At 37.5% G+C, this 18,248-nt stretch overlaps 2 protein-coding genes across 2 annotated transcripts; both read left to right on the top strand.

Annotated features, from left to right (window-relative positions):
- Positions 1-1,046: 1,046 nt before the first annotated feature.
- LOC138926827 (uncharacterized) lies at positions 1,047-2,864 on the top strand. Its single transcript, XM_070282380.1, has one exon. It carries the CDS (start codon positions 1,047-1,049, stop codon positions 2,862-2,864), a length of 1,818 nt encoding a protein of 605 aa, XP_070138481.1.
- Positions 2,865-2,987: 123 nt separating this feature from the next.
- Positions 2,988-4,081, top strand: LOC138926825 (uncharacterized). The gene is made up of 2 exons (XM_070282379.1): positions 2,988-3,042; positions 3,234-4,081. The coding sequence occupies exons 1-2, from the start codon at positions 2,988-2,990 to the stop codon at positions 4,079-4,081; spliced, it is 903 nt and encodes a 300-aa protein (XP_070138480.1).
- Positions 4,082-18,248: the final 14,167 nt, after the last annotated feature.

The raw sequence follows: 18,248 nt of genomic DNA, 5'->3' as shown, positions 1-18,248 counted from the left end.
AAAATTATGCTTCAACTGCTTGAGTCGATCGCATCAAGTCAGGGATTGTAATTCATCGAACACTTGCCGTCAGTGCAACGCTAAGCACCACACGTTAGTACACCCGATTGAAGCAAGATCGGTTCCTGTGGCACCTGCGCACTCGACTGCCGCTGATACGAATACTGCCGCTGTTAGCCATCATATTTTGGAGAGGGCCAACAATCCAGCCCTACTGCCAACTGTTGTCGCCAATGTTATTGACACATGGGGAAACGAGACCTCGTGTAGGTTATTGCTCGATACTGGATCAACAATAACCATGGTATCTGAGTCGTTTATCCAAAGGATCGGAATTCCTCGCACGCATGCCCGCATTTCGGTAGTTGGTTTAGGTGCTAACCCGGCTGGTGTTAGCCGAGGTCGCGCTAGCTTCACCTTACTCTCAAGAACCACGACTGCATCATTGGAAGTCTCTTGTCTAATTATGAGTTCTCTAACTTCTACGATTCCAGCTCAGCAGGTCAAATCAAATGCAACTATTTGGACCAAGATTCGCAGCCTACCGCTAGCTGACCCGACGTTTGGATCTCCGGGCAAAATCGACGTTATCTTAGGCGCTGATCAGCTGTGGAACTTATATACTGGACATCGCCGAGAGTTTGGTATCGAATACCCCATCGCACTGCATACTAATTTTGGTTGGGTTATTACAGGCAGCTACACTGATGGTAACAAAGCATCTACGCACGCACAAGTTCATCACGCTTATGAAGATTTGGATTCCTTAGTTCGCTCATTTATGGACATGGAACAAGTGCATCCGAGTAAAACAACGATAGACGCCAGTGATCCCGCCGAACAACATTTTCTGAAAACACATGCTCGTAGAGAAGATGGTGTTTATATTGTTCAATACCCATTCAAGGAGCCCCGCACGCCAATTGGCTCCACTTTGCCACAGGCTTTAAAACCGCTTCGCCGCTTTGGAAAGGAAACGTCGCAGATTCCCTGCACCCAAACAACAATATGTGGATTTCATGGATGATTATTTAAATCGAGGACATATGGAATTGATTCCGGCTGCTGCAGGCGGTGAGGATCCCGCACGCTACAACTATTTGGCACACCATGCAGTTTTTAAGCCAGATAGTACTACCACACGTTGCCGAGTGGTATTTGACGGCTCTGGAAAGGATTCCACGGGTCATTCTCTTAATTCGCGACTGCATATAGGACCGCCTATTCAACGGGACTTAATTGGAGTATGCCTTCGATTTCGTCAGCATCGTTATGTATTTTGTGCAGACATCGAGAAGATGTTTAGAGGCATTTTGGTGTCGGACGAACATACACAGTACCAACGCATAGTTTGGAGGAAGGATGAAAACGCTACGCTGAATCATTATCGACTGTTGACAGTAACATATGGATTAGCTTCATCGCCGTTTATTGCAGTTCGAGTTCTTAAACAGCTCTCGAATGACTATGCCGAATTGTATCCCACCGCTGCTGTCGTGCTCAACAGAGACGCGTACGTTGATGATATTCCTACTGGATGCGACAACATCAAGGATCTCATTGCACTCAAAGATGAATTGATTCTGCTTCTTAGCGAAGCTCAATTCAAATTGCGAAAGTGGAGCTCAAACTGTTACGCCCTTTTAAAGTCGTTGCCAAAGGAGATTTGTGAGTATCCACCAGAGGATTTAGAGGAAGACCGCTCAATTCGATTTGTTAAAGTCCTGGGATTGTGTTGGGAACCAAAACCGGACTATATTTTCTTCAAATTAGAAACCCCCGCATTTACGACTGCTCTTACTAAACGCATATTGCTTTCAGAACTAGCCAAGATCTACGACCCGCTGGGTTTGCTTTCGCCAACTGTTGTTTTTCTGAAGATCCTATTTCAAGATAGTTGGCTAAGTTCTGTCGATTGGAATGAAGTACTACCGCAGCAAATATGTACACGATGGCAACAGTTTGCATCGGAAATGCATTTATTGGAAACTTGTCGAGTTCCTCGCTACATATCTGCACCACATCAAGAAATGGAACTGCACGGATTTGCTGATGCATCATCTCAAGCGTATGCTGCCGTCATCTATAGCCGCGTCGAAGTCAACAATGGATATGCTGTCAAACTGATTATGGCTAAAACTCGCGTAGCCCCTATTAAGCCTATCTCCATTCCGCGACTAGAGTTAAACGCAGCTCATTTACTCTCTAAACTGATTTATCTGGTCAAGCAATCATTAACTGTTCCTATTTCCAGAATTAATTGTTGGTCAGACTCTGAAATAGTCCTGCATTGGCTATCTTCTCCGCCTAGGACTTGGAACACCTATGTTTGCAACCGCACTGCTGAAATTCTAGAGGTTTGCCCACGCAGCTGCTGGCAACATATTCGAAGTGGTGATAATCCCGCAGACTGCGCATCGCGAGGAGTACTGCCAAAGGACCTCGTGGATCATCAAATATGGTGGAATGGACCACCTTGGCTATCTCAGTCACGTTCAGCTTGGCCACCTGTTAAAGCTAAGTTTGTTCTGTCGACAGAAGAAGAGGCCTGCCTAGAGATGAAGGCTGAAACGAAAGTTAATCTACACATTTCCGACGACGGAAATTCGCTATCTTGTATGATCAACAAATCCTCCTCATGGTCCCGTTTATTAAGGATAGTCAGCTACTGCCTTCGCTTCGTTCATCGTCTTCGTGAGAGGAATCGACTTTCACCATTCCTATCGGCGTGGGAGCTACAATATGCACGAGCTAAGATTTTTACGCACGCTCAAGAGGAGTTCTTCAACGTGGAGTACAAGCAGTTAACTACCGGACAGCCATTGTCGAAGAAATCGAAGTTGATCCGCTACACACCCTTTTAGACGAGCAGAGAGTAATGCGTGTTGGTGGTCGCATCGATAATTCTATAGCTACTTATGACGCAAAGCATCCCATTCTCCTTCCTAAGGAATCTCCAATAGCTGGTCTGCTAGTTCGCTATCAACATGCTGCATTGTTACACGCTGGAGTCGAATACACGTTTCATAGTCTACGCCAAAGGTATTGGATTCTAGGAGCTCGGAACCTCGTCCGCAAAACTGTATTCAATTGCAGAACTTGCTTTCTGCAGCGAAGACACACGAGTTCTCAACTTATGGCTGATTTACCGGAGTTTCGAGTTCAACCCGCCCGTTGTTTTCTGCACACTGGATTGGATTATGCTGGACCTGTGTCAATCAAAACATCGACAGGCCGGACACCAAGATTTGGCAAAGCTTGGTTTGCGATCTTTGTCTGCCTATCTACAAAAGCGATTCACATAGAATTGGTCAGCGATTTGACGACATCCGCCTTTATAGCCGCTTTCAAACGCTTTTGGTCTCGACGTGGACCTATATCGGATTTATACTCGGACAATGGAACGACTTTCCATGGAGCCAAAAGAGATTTAGCTGAAATGCAACGAATGGCAATAGCTCAAAGTCAAGATGAAGAAATTTCAAGCTTCATGGCCAGCCACGAGATTAATTGGCATTTCATTCCGCCATCTGCTCCCCATTTCGGAGGCATTTGGGAGACTGGTGTGAGATCCATAAAGCTGCACTTAAAACGAGTCATTGGCAGCAGTGCCTTGACATTCGAGGAGTATTCGACCCTGTTAATTCAGATTGAAGGGCTTCTGAACTCTCGCCCTTTATGCGCACCTAGCGATCACAGTCTTAACCCGCTAACTCCTTCTCATTTTCTAACAGGTCAGCCTCTCACTTCGGTACCAGAACCATCTTTCCTGGATGTAAATATCAACAGACTGCAGCGCTGGAGACAACTACAGGCCAAGGTTCAAGGTTTCTGGAAACGTTGGAATCTCGAGTATCTCAGCACGCTTCAACCTCGCACGAAATGGCATCAAGATGCTCCAAATGTTGCCGTGGACACACTGGTTGTGCTGAAGGAGCCCAATCAACCGCCAAGCAAGTGGATGCTAGGACGAGTCACCGAAGTTCATCCTGGCCAGGATCAGAGGGTTCGGGTGGTCACCGTTAAAACCGCCAAGGGAATCTACAAGCGCCCTATTACGAAAATTGCTGTGCTTCCTTAGAACTGAACCGTCGTTCAGGGGGGCCGGTATGTTGGGAAATAGTTCGTCTTTTTGTTGCATTTAAATAGTATTACATTTGCTTCTTTACTTTTGCTTATTTACCTATTACCTATTTTTACCTTTTACCTATAGTACCTATTTTTGCGCACATCATTGTATTGTAACCATTTGGGAGCTTTAAGCTCACACGCATAGCCGAAATTGCAGTGCAATGCGTTAGTATTAGAACATCACGCGATCGTTTTTCTGTTCTTTTTATGCACGTTTTGCAAGCCGGCCGCATTCGCTTGTTGATATTAACCGCAACCGCTCGCTGATAGCAACCCCGCTTAAAGTATTGTAAACCCGCTAAATAGTGAAAATAAATGCATAAAACTATAATAAAAACCATAATACAGTCCACTATTCATAAACACTTAGGCTTACTGGAACAAGAAGATAATCTGAAAGAATAAACGAATGAGTGAGCCGCCGTTTGTTCACTTTTTAGTAGACCTCAAATTTTTGTTTCGTCTCGATACGTTCCATAACAATAAATTCTTGTGCTTAACTTGCAAATAAATGTGAGACACGAAAACACTAAAATAGGGTTGTTTAGGCTGACTGTTTTTTGAAGGGTGTTTCTGGGTCTTTTGGAACAAGCAGATAATCTCAAATTTTTGTTTCGTCCCGATACGTTCCATAAAAATAAAATCTTGTGCTTAATTTGCAAATAAATGTGAGACACGAAAACACTAAAATAAGGTTGTTTAGGCTGACTGTTTTTTTAATGGTTTTTCTGGGTCTTTTGGAACCAGCAGATACTCTGGGAAAATCAATGAATGAGTGCGCCATCTTTTGTTCTCGTTTTAATATAACTCGAAGTTTTGTTTCGTGTCGATACGTTACATAATAATAAATTCTTGTGTTTAACTTGCAAATAAATGTGAAACACGAAAACACTAAAATAAGGTTGATAAGGCTGACTGTTTTTTTAATGGTTTTTCTGGGTCTTTTGGAACAAGCAGATAATCTGGAAAATCAATGGTTGAGTTCCTCGTCTTTTGTTCCCATTTTAATAGAACTGTCGAAGTTCGGTTTTGTCTCGATACGTTCCATAGCATAAATTCTTGTGCTTAACTTGCAAATAAATGTCAATCACGAAAACACTAAAATAAGGTTGTTTAGGCTGACTGTTTTTTAATGGTTTTTCTGGGACTTTTGGAACAAGCAGATAATCAGGAAAATCAATGGTTGAGTTCGCCGTCTTTTGTTCCCATTTTAATAGAACTGTAGAAGTTCTGTTTTGTCTCGATACGTTCCATAGCATTAATTCTTGTGCTTGCAAATAAATGTTAGACACGAAAACACTAAAATAAGGTTGTTTAGGCTGACTCTTTTTTTAATGGTTTTTCTGGGTCTTTTGGAACAAGCAGATAATCTGGAAAATCAGTGGTTGAGTTCGCCGTCTTTTGTTCACTTTTTAGTAGAACTCAAATTTTTGTTTCGTCTCGATACGTTCCATAACAATAAATTCTTGTTCTTAACTTGCAAATAAATGTGAGACACGAAAACACTAAAATAGGGTTGTTTAGGCTGACTGTTTTTTGAAGGGTGTTTCTGGGTCTTTTGGAAAAAGCAGATAATCTCAAATTTTGTTTCGTCTCGATACGTTCCATAAAAATAAAATCTTGTGCTTAATTTGCAAATAAATGTCAATCACGATAACACTAAAATAGGGTTGTTTAGGCTGACTGTTTTTTTATTGTGTTTTCTGGGTCTTTTGGAACAAGCAGATAATCTCAAATTTTTGTTTCGTCCCGATACGTTCCATAAAAATAAAATCTTGTGCTTAATTTGCAAATAAATGTTGTTTAGGCTGACTGTTTTTTTAATGGTGTTTCTGGGTCTTTTGGAACAAGCAGATAATCTGGAAAAATCAATGAATGAGTGCGCCGTCTTTTTTTCACTTTTTGTAGAACTGTCGAAGTTTTGTTTCGTCTCGATACGTTACATAATAATAAATTCTTGTGTTTAACTTGCAAATAAATGTGAGACACGAAAACACTTAAATAAGGTTGTTTAGGCTGACTGTTTGTTTAATGGTTTTTCTGGGTCTTTTGGAACAAGCAGATAATCTGGAAAATCAATGGTTGAGTTCGCCGTCTTTTGTTCCCATTTTAATAGAACTGTAGAAGTTCTGTTTTGTCTCGATACGTTCCATAGCATTAATTCTTGTGCTTGCAAATAAATGTTAGACACGAAAACACTAAAATAAGGTTGTTTAGGCTGACTCTTTTTTTAATGGTTTTTCTGGGTCTTTTGGAACAAGCAGATAATCTGGAAAATCAGTGGTTGAGTTCGCCGTCTTTTGTTCACTTTTTAGTAGAACTCAAATTTTTGTGTCGTCTCGATACGTTCCATAACAATAAATTCTTGTGCTTAACTTGCAAATAAATGTGAGACACGAAAACACTAAAATAAGGTTGTTTAGGCTGACTGTTTTTTTAATGGTTTTTCTGGGTCTTTTGGAACCAGCAGATACTCTGGGAAAATCAATGAATGAGTGCGCCGTCTTTTTTTCACTTTTTGTAGAACTGTCGAAGTTTTGTTTCGTCTCGAAACGTTACATAACAATAAATTCTTGTGCGTAACTTGCAAATAAATGTGAGACACGAAAACACTAAAATAAGGTAGTTTAGGCTGACTGTTTTTTTAATGGTTTTTCTGGGTCTTTTGGAACAAACAGATAATCTGGAAAATCAATGGTTGAGTTCCTCGTCTTTTGTTCCCATTTTAATACAACTGTCGAAGTTCTGTTTTGTCTCGATACGTTCCATAGCATTAATTCTTGTGCTTAGCTTGCAATAAATGTTAGACACGAAAACACTAAAATAAGGTTGTTTAGGCTGACTGTTTTTTTAATGGTTTTTCTGGGTCTTTTGGAACAAGCAGATAATCTGAAAAATCAATGGTTGAGTTCCTCGTCTTTTGTTCCCATTTTAATACAACTGTCGAAGTTCTGTTTTGTCTCGATACGTTCCATAGCATTAATTCTTGTGCTTAACTTGCAAATAAATGTGAGACACGAAAACACTGAACTACGATTTCTTAGGCTTACTGGAACAAGAAGATAATCTGAAAGAATAAACGAATGAGTGAGCCGCCGTTTGTTCACTTTTTAGTAGACCTCAAATTTTTGTTTCGTCTCGATACGTTCCATAACAATAAATTCTTGTGCTTAACTTGCAAATAAATGTGAGACACGAAAACACTAAAATAGGGTTGTTTAGGCTGACTGTTTTTTGAAGGGTGTTTCTGGGTCTTTTGGAAAAAGCAGATAATCTCAAATTTTGTTTCGTCTCGATACGTTCCATAAAAATAAAATCTTGTGCTTAATTTGCAAATAAATGTCAATCACGATAACACTAAAATAGGGTTGTTTAGGCTGACTGTTTTTTTAATGTGTTTTCTGGGTCTTTTGGAACAAGCAGATAATCTCAAATTTTTGTTTCGTCCCGATACGTTCCATAAAAATAAAATCTTGTGCTTAATTTGCAAATAAATGTGAGACACGAAAACACTAAAATAAGGTTGTTTAGGCTGACTGTTTTTTTAATGGTTTTTCTGGGTATTTTGGAACCAGCAGATACTCTGGGAAAATCAATGAATGAGTGCGCCATCTTTTGTTCTCGTTTTAATATAACTCGAAGTTTTGTTTCGTGTCGATACGTTACATAATAATAAATTCTTGTGTTTAACTTGCAAATAAATGTGAGACACGAAATCACTAAAATAAGGTTGTTTAGGCTGACTGTTTTTTTAATGGTTTTTCTGGGTCTTTTGGAACAAGCAGATAATCTGGAAAATCAATGGTTGAGTTCCTCGTCTTTTGTTCCCATTTTAATAGAACTGTAGTAGTTCTGTTTTGTCTCGATACGTTCCATAGCATTAAATCTTGTGCTTGCAAATAAATGTTAGACACGAAAACACTAAAATAAGGTTGTTTAGGCTGACTCTTTTTTTAATGGTTTTTCTGGGTCTTTTGGAACAAGCAGATAATCTGGAAAATCAGTGGTTGAGTTCGCCGTCTTTTGTTCACTTTTTAGTAGAACTCAAATTTTTGTTTCGTCTCGATACGTTCCATAACAATAAATTTTTGTGCTTAACTTGCAAATAAATGTGAGACACGAAAACACTAAAATAGGGTTGTTTAGGCTGACTGTTTTTTGAAGGGTGTTTCTGGGTCTTTTGGAAAAAGCAGATAATCTCAAATTTTGTTTCGTCTCGATACGTTCCATAAAAATAAAATCTTGTGCTTAATTTGCAAATAAATGTCAATCACGATAACACTAAAATAGGGTTGTTTAGGCTAACTGTTTTTTTATTGTGTTTTCTGGGTCTTTTGGAACAAGCAGATAATCTCAAATTTTTGTTTCGTCCCGATACGTTCCATAAAAATAAAATCTTGTGCTTAATTTGCAAATAAATGTGAGACACGAAAACACTAAAATAAGGTTGTTTAGGCTGACTGTTTGTTTAATGGTTTTTCTGGGTCTTTTGGAACAAGCAGATAATCTGGAAAATCAATGGTTGAGTTCGCCGTCTTTTGTTCCCATTTTAATAGAACTGTAGAAGTTCTGTGTTGTCTCGATACGTTCCATAGCATTAATTCTTGTGCTTGCAAATAAATGTTAGACACGACAACACTAAAATAAGGTTGTTTAGGCTGACTCTTTTTTTAATGGTTTTTCTGGGTCTTTTGGAACAAGGAGATAATCTGGAAAATCAGTGGTTGAGTTCGCCGTCTTTTGTTCACTTTTTTGTAGAACTCAAATTTTTGTTTCGTCTCGATACGTTCCATAACAATAAATTCTTGTGCTTAACTTGCAAATAAATGTTAGACACGAAAACACTAAAATAAGGTTGTTTAGGCTGACTGTTTTTTTAATGGTTTTTCTGGGTCTTTTGGAACAAGCAGATAATCTCAAATTTTTGTTTCGTCTCGATACGTTCCATAACAATAAATTCTTGTGCTTAATTTGCAAATAAATGTGAGACACGAAAACACTAAAATGAGGTTGTTTAGGCTGACTGTTTTTTTAAGGGTGTTTCTGGGTCTTTTGGAACAAGCAGATAATCTGGAAAAATCAATGAATGAGTGCGCCATCTTTTGTTCTCGTTTAAATAGAACTGTCGAAGTTTTGTTTCGTCTCGATACGTTACATAATAATAAATTCTTGTGTTTAACTTGCAAATAAATGTTAGACACGAAAACACTAAAATAAGGTTGTTTAGGCTGACTGTTTTTTTAATGGTTTTTCTGGGTCTTTTGGAACAAGCAGATAATCTGAAAAATCAATGGTTGAGTTCCTCGTCTTTTGTTCCCATTTTAATACAACTGTCGAAGTTCTGTTTTGTCTCGATACGTTCCATAGCATTAATTCTTGTGCTTAACTTGCAAATAAATGTGAGACACGAAAACACTGAACTACGATTTCTTAGGCTTACTGGAACAAGAAGATAATCTGAAAGAATAAACGAATGAGTGAGCCGCCGTTTGTTCACTTTTTAGTAGACCTCAAATTTTTGTTTCGTCTCGATACGTTCCATAACAATAAATTCTTGTGCTTAACTTGCAAATAAATGTGAGACACGAAAACACTAAAATAGGGTTGTTTAGGCTGACTGTTTTTTGAAGGGTGTTTCTGGGTCTTTTGGAAAAAGCAGATAATCTCAAATTTTGTTTCGTCTCGATACGTTCCATAAAAATAAAATCTTGTGCTTAATTTGCAAATAAATGTCAATCACGATAACACTAAAATAGGGTTGTTTAGGCTGACTGTTTTTTTAATGTGTTTTCTGGGTCTTTTGGAACAAGCAGATAATCTCAAATTTTTGTTTCGTCCCGATACGTTCCATAAAAATAAAATCTTGTGCTTAATTTGCAAATAAATGTGAGACACGAAAACACTAAAATAAGGTTGTTTAGGCTGACTGTTTTTTTAATGGTTTTTCTGGGTATTTTGGAACCAGCAGATACTCTGGGAAAATCAATGAATGAGTGCGCCATCTTTTGTTCTCGTTTTAATATAACTCGAAGTTTTGTTTCGTGTCGATACGTTACATAATAAATTCTTGTGTTTAACTTGCAAATAAATGTGAGACACGAAAACACTAAAATAAGGTTGTTTAGGCTGACTGTTTTTTTAATGGTTTTTCTGGGTCTTTTGGAACAAGCAGATAATCTGGAAAATCAATGGTTGAGTTCCTCGTCTTTTGTTCCCATTTTAATAGAACTGTAGAAGTTCTGTTTTGTCTCGATACGTTCCATAGCATTAAATCTTGTGCTTGCAAATAAATGTTAGACACGAAAACACTAAAATAAGGTTGTTTAGGCTGACTCTTTTTTTAATGGTTTTTCTGGGTCTTTTGGAACAAGCAGATAATCTGGAAAATCAGTGGTTGAGTTCGCCGTCTTTTGTTCACTTTTTAGTAGAACTCAAATTTTTGTTTTGTCTCGATACGTTCCATAGCATAAATTCTTGTGCTTAACTTGCAAATAAATGTCAATCACGAAAACACTAATATAAGGTTGTTTAGGCTGACTGTTTGTTTAATGGTTTTTCTGGGTCTTTTGGAACAAGCAGATAATCTGGAAAATCAATGGTTGAGTTCGCCGTCTTTTGTTCCCATTTTAATAGAACTGTAGAAGTTCTGTGTTGTCTCGATACGTTCCATAGCATTAATTCTTGTGCTTGCAAATAAATGTTAGACACGACAACACTAAAATAAGGTTGTTTAGGCTGACTCTTTTTTTAATGGTTTTTCTGGGTCTTTTGGAACAAGGAGATAATCTGGAAAATCAGTGGTTGAGTTCGCCGTCTTTTGTTCACTTTTTTGTAGAACTCAAATTTTTGTTTCGTCTCGATACGTTCCATAACAATAAATTCTTGTGCGTAACTTGCAAATAAATGTGAGACACGAAAACACTAAAATAAGGTTGTTTAGGCTGACTGTTTTTTTAATGGTTTTTCTGGGTCTTTTGGAACAAGCAGATAATCTCAAATTTTTGTTTCGTCTCGATACGTTCCATAACAATAAATTCTTGTGTTTAACTTGCAAATAAATGTTAGACACGAAAACACTAAAATAAGGTTGTTTAGGCTGACTGTTTTTTTAATGGTTTTTCTGGGTCTTTTGGAACAAGCAGATAATCTGAAAAATCAATGGTTGAGTTCCTCGTCTTTTGTTCCCATTTTAATACAACTGTCGAAGTTCTGTTTTGTCTCGATACGTTCCATAGCATTAATTCTTGTGCTTAACTTGCAAATAAATGTGAGACACGAAAACACTGAACTACGATTTCGTAGGCTTACTGGAACAAGAAGATAATCTGAAAGAATAAACGAATGAGTGAGCCGCCGTTTGTTCACTTTTTAGTAGACCTCAAATTTTTGTTTCGTCTCGATACGTTCCATAACAATAAATTCTTGTGCTTAACTTGCAAATAAATGTGAGACACGAAAACACTAAAATAGGGTTGTTTAGGCTGACTGTTTTTTGAAGGGTGTTTCTGGGTCTTTTGGAAAAAGCAGATAATCTCAAATTTTGTTTCGTCTCGATACGTTCCATAAAAATAAAATCTTGTGCTTAATTTGCAAATAAATGTCAATCACGATAACACTAAAATAGGGTTGTTTAGGCTGACTGTTTTTTTAATGTGTTTTCTGGGTCTTTTGGAACAAGCAGATAATCTCAAATTTTTGTTTCGTCCCGATACGTTCCATAAAAATAAAATCTTGTGCTTAATTTGCAAATAAATGTGAGACACGAAAACACTAAAATAAGGTTGTTTAGGCTGACTGTTTTTTTAATGGTTTTTCTGGGTATTTTGGAACCAGCAGATACTCTGGGAAAATCAATGAATGAGTGCGCCATCTTTTGTTCTCGTTTTAATATAACTCGAAGTTTTGTTTCGTGTCGATACGTTACATAATAATAAATTCTTGTGTTTAACTTGCAAATAAATGTGAGACACGAAAACACTAAAATAAGGTTGTTTAGGCTGACTGTTTTTTTAATGGTTTTTCTGGGTCTTTTGGAACAAGCAGATAATCTGGAAAATCAATGGTTGAGTTCCTCGTCTTTTGTTCCCATTTTAATAGAACTGTAGAAGTTCTGTTTTGTCTCGATACGTTCCATAGCATTAAATCTTGTGCTTGCAAATAAATGTTAGACACGAAAACACTAAAATAAGGTTGTTTAGGCTGACTCTTTTTTTAATGGTTTTTCTGGGTCTTTTGGAACAAGCAGATAATCTGGAAAATCAGTGGTTGAGTTCGCCGTCTTTTGTTCACTTTTTAGTAGAACTCAAATTTTTGTTTTGTCTCGATACGTTCCATAGCATAAATTCTTGTGCTTAACTTGCAAATAAATGTCAATCACGAAAACACTAAAATAAGGTTGTTTAGGCTGACTGTTTTTTAATGGTTTTTCTGCGACTTTTGGAACAAGCAGATAATCAGGAAAATCAATGGTTGAGTTCGCCTTCTTTTGTTCCCATTTTAATAGAACTGTAGAAGTTCTGTTTTGTCTCGATACGTTCCATAGCATTAATTCTTGTGCTTGCAAATAAATGTTAGACACGACAACACTAAAATAAGGTTGTTTAGGCTGACTCTTTTTTTAATGGTTTTTCTGGGTCTTTTGGAACAAGGAGATAATCTGGAAAATCAGTGGTTGAGTTCGCCGTCTTTTGTTCACTTTTTTGTAGAACTCAAATTTTTGTTTCGTCTCGATACGTTCCATAACAATAAATTCTTGTGCTTAACTTGCAAATAAATGTGAGACACGAAAACACTAAAATAGGGTTGTTTAGGCTGACTGTTTTTTGAAGGGTGTTTCTGGGTCTTTTGGAAAAAGCAGATAATCTCAAATTTTGTTTCGTCTCGATACGTTCCATAAAAATAAAATCTTGTGCTTAATTTGCAAATAAATGTCAATCACGATAACACTAAAATAGGGTTGTTTAGGCTGACTGTTTTTTTAATGTGTTTTCTGGGTCTTTTGGAACAAGCAGATAATCTCAAATTTTTGTTTCGTCCCGATACGTTCCATAAAAATAAAATCTTGTGCTTAATTTGCAAATAAATGTGAGACACGAAAACACTAAAATAAGGTTGTTTAGGCTGACTGTTTTTTTAATGGTTTTTCTGGGTATTTTGGAACCAGCAGATACTCTGGGAAAATCAATGAATGAGTGCGCCATCTTTTGTTCTCGTTTTAATATAACTCGAAGTTTTGTTTCGTGTCGATACGTTACATAATAATAAATTCTTGTGTTTAACTTGCAAATAAATGTGAGACACGAAAACACTAAAATAAGGTTGTTTAGGCTGACTGTTTTTTTAATGGTTTTTCTGGGTCTTTTGGAACCAGCAGATAATCTGGAAAATCAATGGTTGAGTTCCTCGTCTTTTGTTCCCATTTTAATAGAACTGTAGAAGTTCTGTTTTGTCTCGATACGTTCCATAGCATTAAATCTTGTGCTTGCAAATAAATGTTAGACACGAAAACACTAAAATAAGGTTGTTTAGGCTGACTCTTTTTTTAATGGTTTTTCTGGGTCTTTTGGAACAAGCAGATAATCTGGAAAATCAGTGGTTGAGTTCGCCGTCTTTTGTTCACTTTTTAGTAGAACTCAAATTTTTGTTTTGTCTCGATACGTTCCATAGCATAAATTCTTGTGCTTAACTTGCAAATAAATGTCAATCACGAAAACACTAAAATAAGGTTGTTTAGGCTGACTGTTTTTTAATGGTTTTTCTGCGACTTTTGGAACAAGCAGATAATCAGGAAAATCAATGGTTGAGTTCGCCTTCTTTTGTTCCCATTTTAATAGAACTGTAGAAGTTCTGTTTTGTCTCGATACGTTCCATAGCATTAATTCTTGTGCTTGCAAATAAATGTTAGACACGAAAACACTAAAATAAGGTTGTTTAGGCTGACTCTTTTTTTAATGGTTTTTTCTGGGTCTTTTGGAACAAGCAGATAATCTGGAAAATCAGTGGTTGAGTTCGCCGTCTTTTGTTCACTTTTTTGTAGAACTCAAATTTTTGTTTCGTCTCGATACGTTCCATAACAATAAATTCTTGTGCTTAACTTGCAAATAAATGTGAGACACGAAAACACTAAAATAGGGTTGTTTAGGCTGACTGTTTTTTGAAGGGTGTTTCTGGGTCTTTTGGAAAAAGCAGATAATCTCAAATTTTGTTTCGTCTCGATACGTTCCATAAAAATAAAATCTTGTGCTTAATTTGCAAATAAATGTCAATCACGATAACACTAAAATAGGGTTGTTTAGGCTGACTGTTTTTTTAATGTGTTTTCTGGGTCTTTTGGAACAAGCAGATAATCTCAAATTTTTGTTTCGTCCCGATACGTTCCATAAAAATAAAATCTTGTGCTTAATTTGCAAATAAATGTGAGACACGAAAACACTAAAATAAGGTTGTTTAGGCTGACTGTTTTTTTAATGGTTTTTCTGGGTATTTTGGAACCAGCAGATACTCTGGGAAAATCAATGAATGAGTGCGCCATCTTTTGTTCTCGTTTTAATATAACTCGAAGTTTTGTTTCGTGTCGATACGTTACATAATAAATTCTTGTGTTTAACTTGCAAATAAATGTGAGACACGAAAACACTAAAATAAGGTTGTTTAGGCTGACTGTTTTTTTAATGGTTTTTCTGGGTCTTTTGGAACAAGCAGATAATCTGGAAAATCAATGGTTGAGTTCCTCGTCTTTTGTTCCCATTTTAATAGAACTGTAGAAGTTCTGTTTTGTCTCGATACGTTCCATAGCATTAAATCTTGTGCTTGCAAATAAATGTTAGACACGAAAACACTAAAATAAGGTTGTTTAGGCTGACTCTTTTTTTAATGGTTTTTCTGGGTCTTTTGGAACAAGCAGATAATCTGGAAAATCAGTGGTTGAGTTCGCCGTCTTTTGTTCACTTTTTAGTAGAACTCAAATTTTTGTTTTGTCTCGATACGTTCCATAGCATAAATTCTTGTGCTTAACTTGCAAATAAATGTCAATCACGAAAACACTAATATAAGGTTGTCAAATATCTCCCTTCCGCTTTTTTGCTCTTTATTCAATGCTTTATAAAAAGTGTTACAGTGATCCGATTTAGTTGAAATATGCGCCGTTTTGTTCGATAATCCGTTTCCATCTAGACGGCAACTTCATAATACCTCCCTCGTAGAAGCCCCCCTCCTTATTTGCGAAGAACTCGGACAGCCACTTTTCACAAGCCTCTTTTGAGTTCAACTTTACACCACCAAGGGCGTTCGTCATGGACAGGAACAGGTGGTAATCACTTGGCGCTATGTCCGGGCTATATGGTGGATGCGATAAAACCTCCCATCCGAGCTCCCGTAGCTTCTGACGAGTCATCAACGAAGTGTGTGGTCTGGCGTTGTCCTGGTGGAACACTACACCCTTCCTGTTGGCCAATTCTGGACGCTTCTGGTCGATCGCCTGCTTCAAGCGGTCCAATTGTTCGCAGTAGATGGTAGAATTAAGCGTCTGGCCATATGGGAGCAGCTCATAGTGGATGATTCCCTTCCAATCCCACCAAACACACAGCAAAACCTTCCTGGCCGTCAATCCCGGCTTGGCCACTGTTTGGGACGATTCACCGGCCTTCGACCACGACCGTTTTCGTTTGATATTGTCGTATGTGATCCATTTTTCGTCGCCAGTCACCATCCGCTTCAAGAATGGGTCGAGTTCGTTCCGTTTCCGCAGCATATCGCAGGCGTTGATTCGGTCCACAAGGTTTTTTTGCGTCAAATCATGCGGCACCCAAACATCAAGCTTTTTTTTGTATCCAGCCTTCTGCAGATGGTTTAAAATGGTTTGGTGACTAACTCCCATCTCCTGGGCGATGTCACGAGAAGCCACATGCCGGTCTAACTCGATGTATTCCATGATTTGATCGGTATTTGTCGTCACAGGTCTTCCGCCGGCTGGCTTATCCATGGTGTCGTTTTCACCGGCTCTGAATCGTCGAAACCATTCCTCCGCGGTTCGAAGTGATAGAGTACCATCCCCCAAAACCCCATTAATCTCACGGAACGTTTCTCTAGCGGATTTGCCTTTAACGAAGGAAAACTTTAAAATAGCGCGAATTTCGGCGTTAGTGAACTCCATGTTTACACGTCTATAACTGGTGAACGCAATATCCAAACTAATCATGCATAGCGTCGTTTTGTAGGTTATGTCAAGACCTTTTAAATTATGTATAGTGTTGCCAGATACGAGCTCTGTAGCGCTTTGTACATAGCCGCGAAATTCAAAAGACAAAAAGGCGGAAGGGAGATATTTGACAACCTTATATAAGGTTGTTTAGGCTGACTGTTTTTTTAATGGTTTTTCTGGGTCTTTTGGAACAAGCAGATAATCTCAAATTTTTGTTTCGTCTCGATACGTTCCATAACAATAAATTCTTGTGCTTAATTTGCAAATAAATGTGAGACACGAAAACACTAAAATGAGGTTGTTTAGGCTGACTGTTTTTTTAAGGGTGTTTCTGGGTCTTTTGGAACAAGCAGATAATCTGGAAAAATCAATGAATGAGTGCGCCATCTTTTGTTCTCGTTTAAATAGAACTGTCGAAGTTTTGTTTCGTCTCGATACGTTACATAATAATAAATTCTTGTGTTTAACTTGCAAATAAATGTTAGACACGAAAACACTAAAATAAGGTTGTTTAGGCTGACTGTTTTTTTTAATGGTTTTTCTGGGTCTTTTGGAACAAGCAGATAATCTGAAAAATCAATGGTTGAGTTCCTCGTCTTTTGTTCCCATTTTAATACAACTGTCGAAGTTCTGTTTTGTCTCGATACGTTCCATAGCATTAATTCTTGTGCTTAACTTGCAAATAAATGTGAGACACGAAAACACTGAACTACGATTTCTTAGGCTTACTGGAACAAGAAGATAATCTGAAAGAATAAACGAATGAGTGAGCCGCCGTTTGTTCACTTTTTAGTAGACCTCAAATTTTTGTTTCGTCTCGATACGTTCCATAACAATAAATTCTTGTGCTTAACTTGCAAATAAATGTGAGACACGAAAACACTAAAATAGGGTTGTTTAGGCTGACTGTTTTTTGAAGGGTGTTTCTGGGTCTTTTGGAAAAAGCAGATAATCTCAAATTTTGTTTCGTCTCGATACGTTCCATAAAAATAAAATCTTGTGCTTAATTTGCAAATAAATGTCAATCACGATAACACTAAAATAGGGTTGTTTAGGCTGACTGTTTTTTTAATGTGTTTTCTGGGTCTTTTGGAACAAGCAGATAATCTCAAATTTTTGTTTCGTCCCGATACGTTCCATAAAAATAAAATCTTGTGCTTAATTTGCAAATAAATGTGAGACACGAAAACACTAAAATAAGGTTGTTTAGGCTGACTGTTTTTTTAATGGTTTTTCTGGGTATTTTGGAACCAGCAGATACTCTGGGAAAATCAATGAATGAGTGCGCCATCTTTTGTTCTCGTTTTAATATAACTCGAAGTTTTGTTTCGTGTCGATACGTTACATAATAAATTCTTGTGTTTAACTTGCAAATAAATGTGAGACACGAAAACACTAAAATAAGGTTGTTTAGGCTGACTGTTTTTTTAATGGTTTTTCTGGGTCTTTTGGAACAAGCAGATAATCTGGAAAATCAATGGTTGAGTTCCTCGTCTTTTGTTCCCATTTTAATAGAACTGTAGAAGTTCTGTTTTGTCTCGATACGTTCCATAGCATTAAATCTTGTGCTTGCAAATAAATGTTAGACACGAAAACACTAAAATAAGGTTGTTTAGGCTGACTCTTTTTTTAATGGTTTTTCTGGGTCTTTTGGAACAAGCAGATAATCTGGAAAATCAGTGGTTGAGTTCGCCGTCTTTTGTTCACTTTTTAGTAGAACTCAAATTTTTGTTTTGTCTCGATACGTTCCATAGCATAAATTCTTGTGCTTAACTTGCAAATAAATGTCAATCACGAAAACACTAATATAAGGTTGTTTAGGCTGACTGTTTGTTTAATGGTTTTTCTGGGTCTTTTGGAACAAGCAGATAATCTGGAAAATCAATGGTTGAGTTCGCCGTCTTTTGTTCCCATTTTA

The sequence above is a fragment of the Drosophila bipectinata genome, chromosome 4 (assembly GCF_030179905.1).
Source record: "Drosophila bipectinata strain 14024-0381.07 chromosome 4, DbipHiC1v2, whole genome shotgun sequence".
Taxonomy (NCBI): domain Eukaryota; kingdom Metazoa; phylum Arthropoda; class Insecta; order Diptera; family Drosophilidae; genus Drosophila; species Drosophila bipectinata.
Note: the sequence above shows the minus strand (reverse complement) of the source record. Positions and strands in the feature narration are given on the sequence as shown.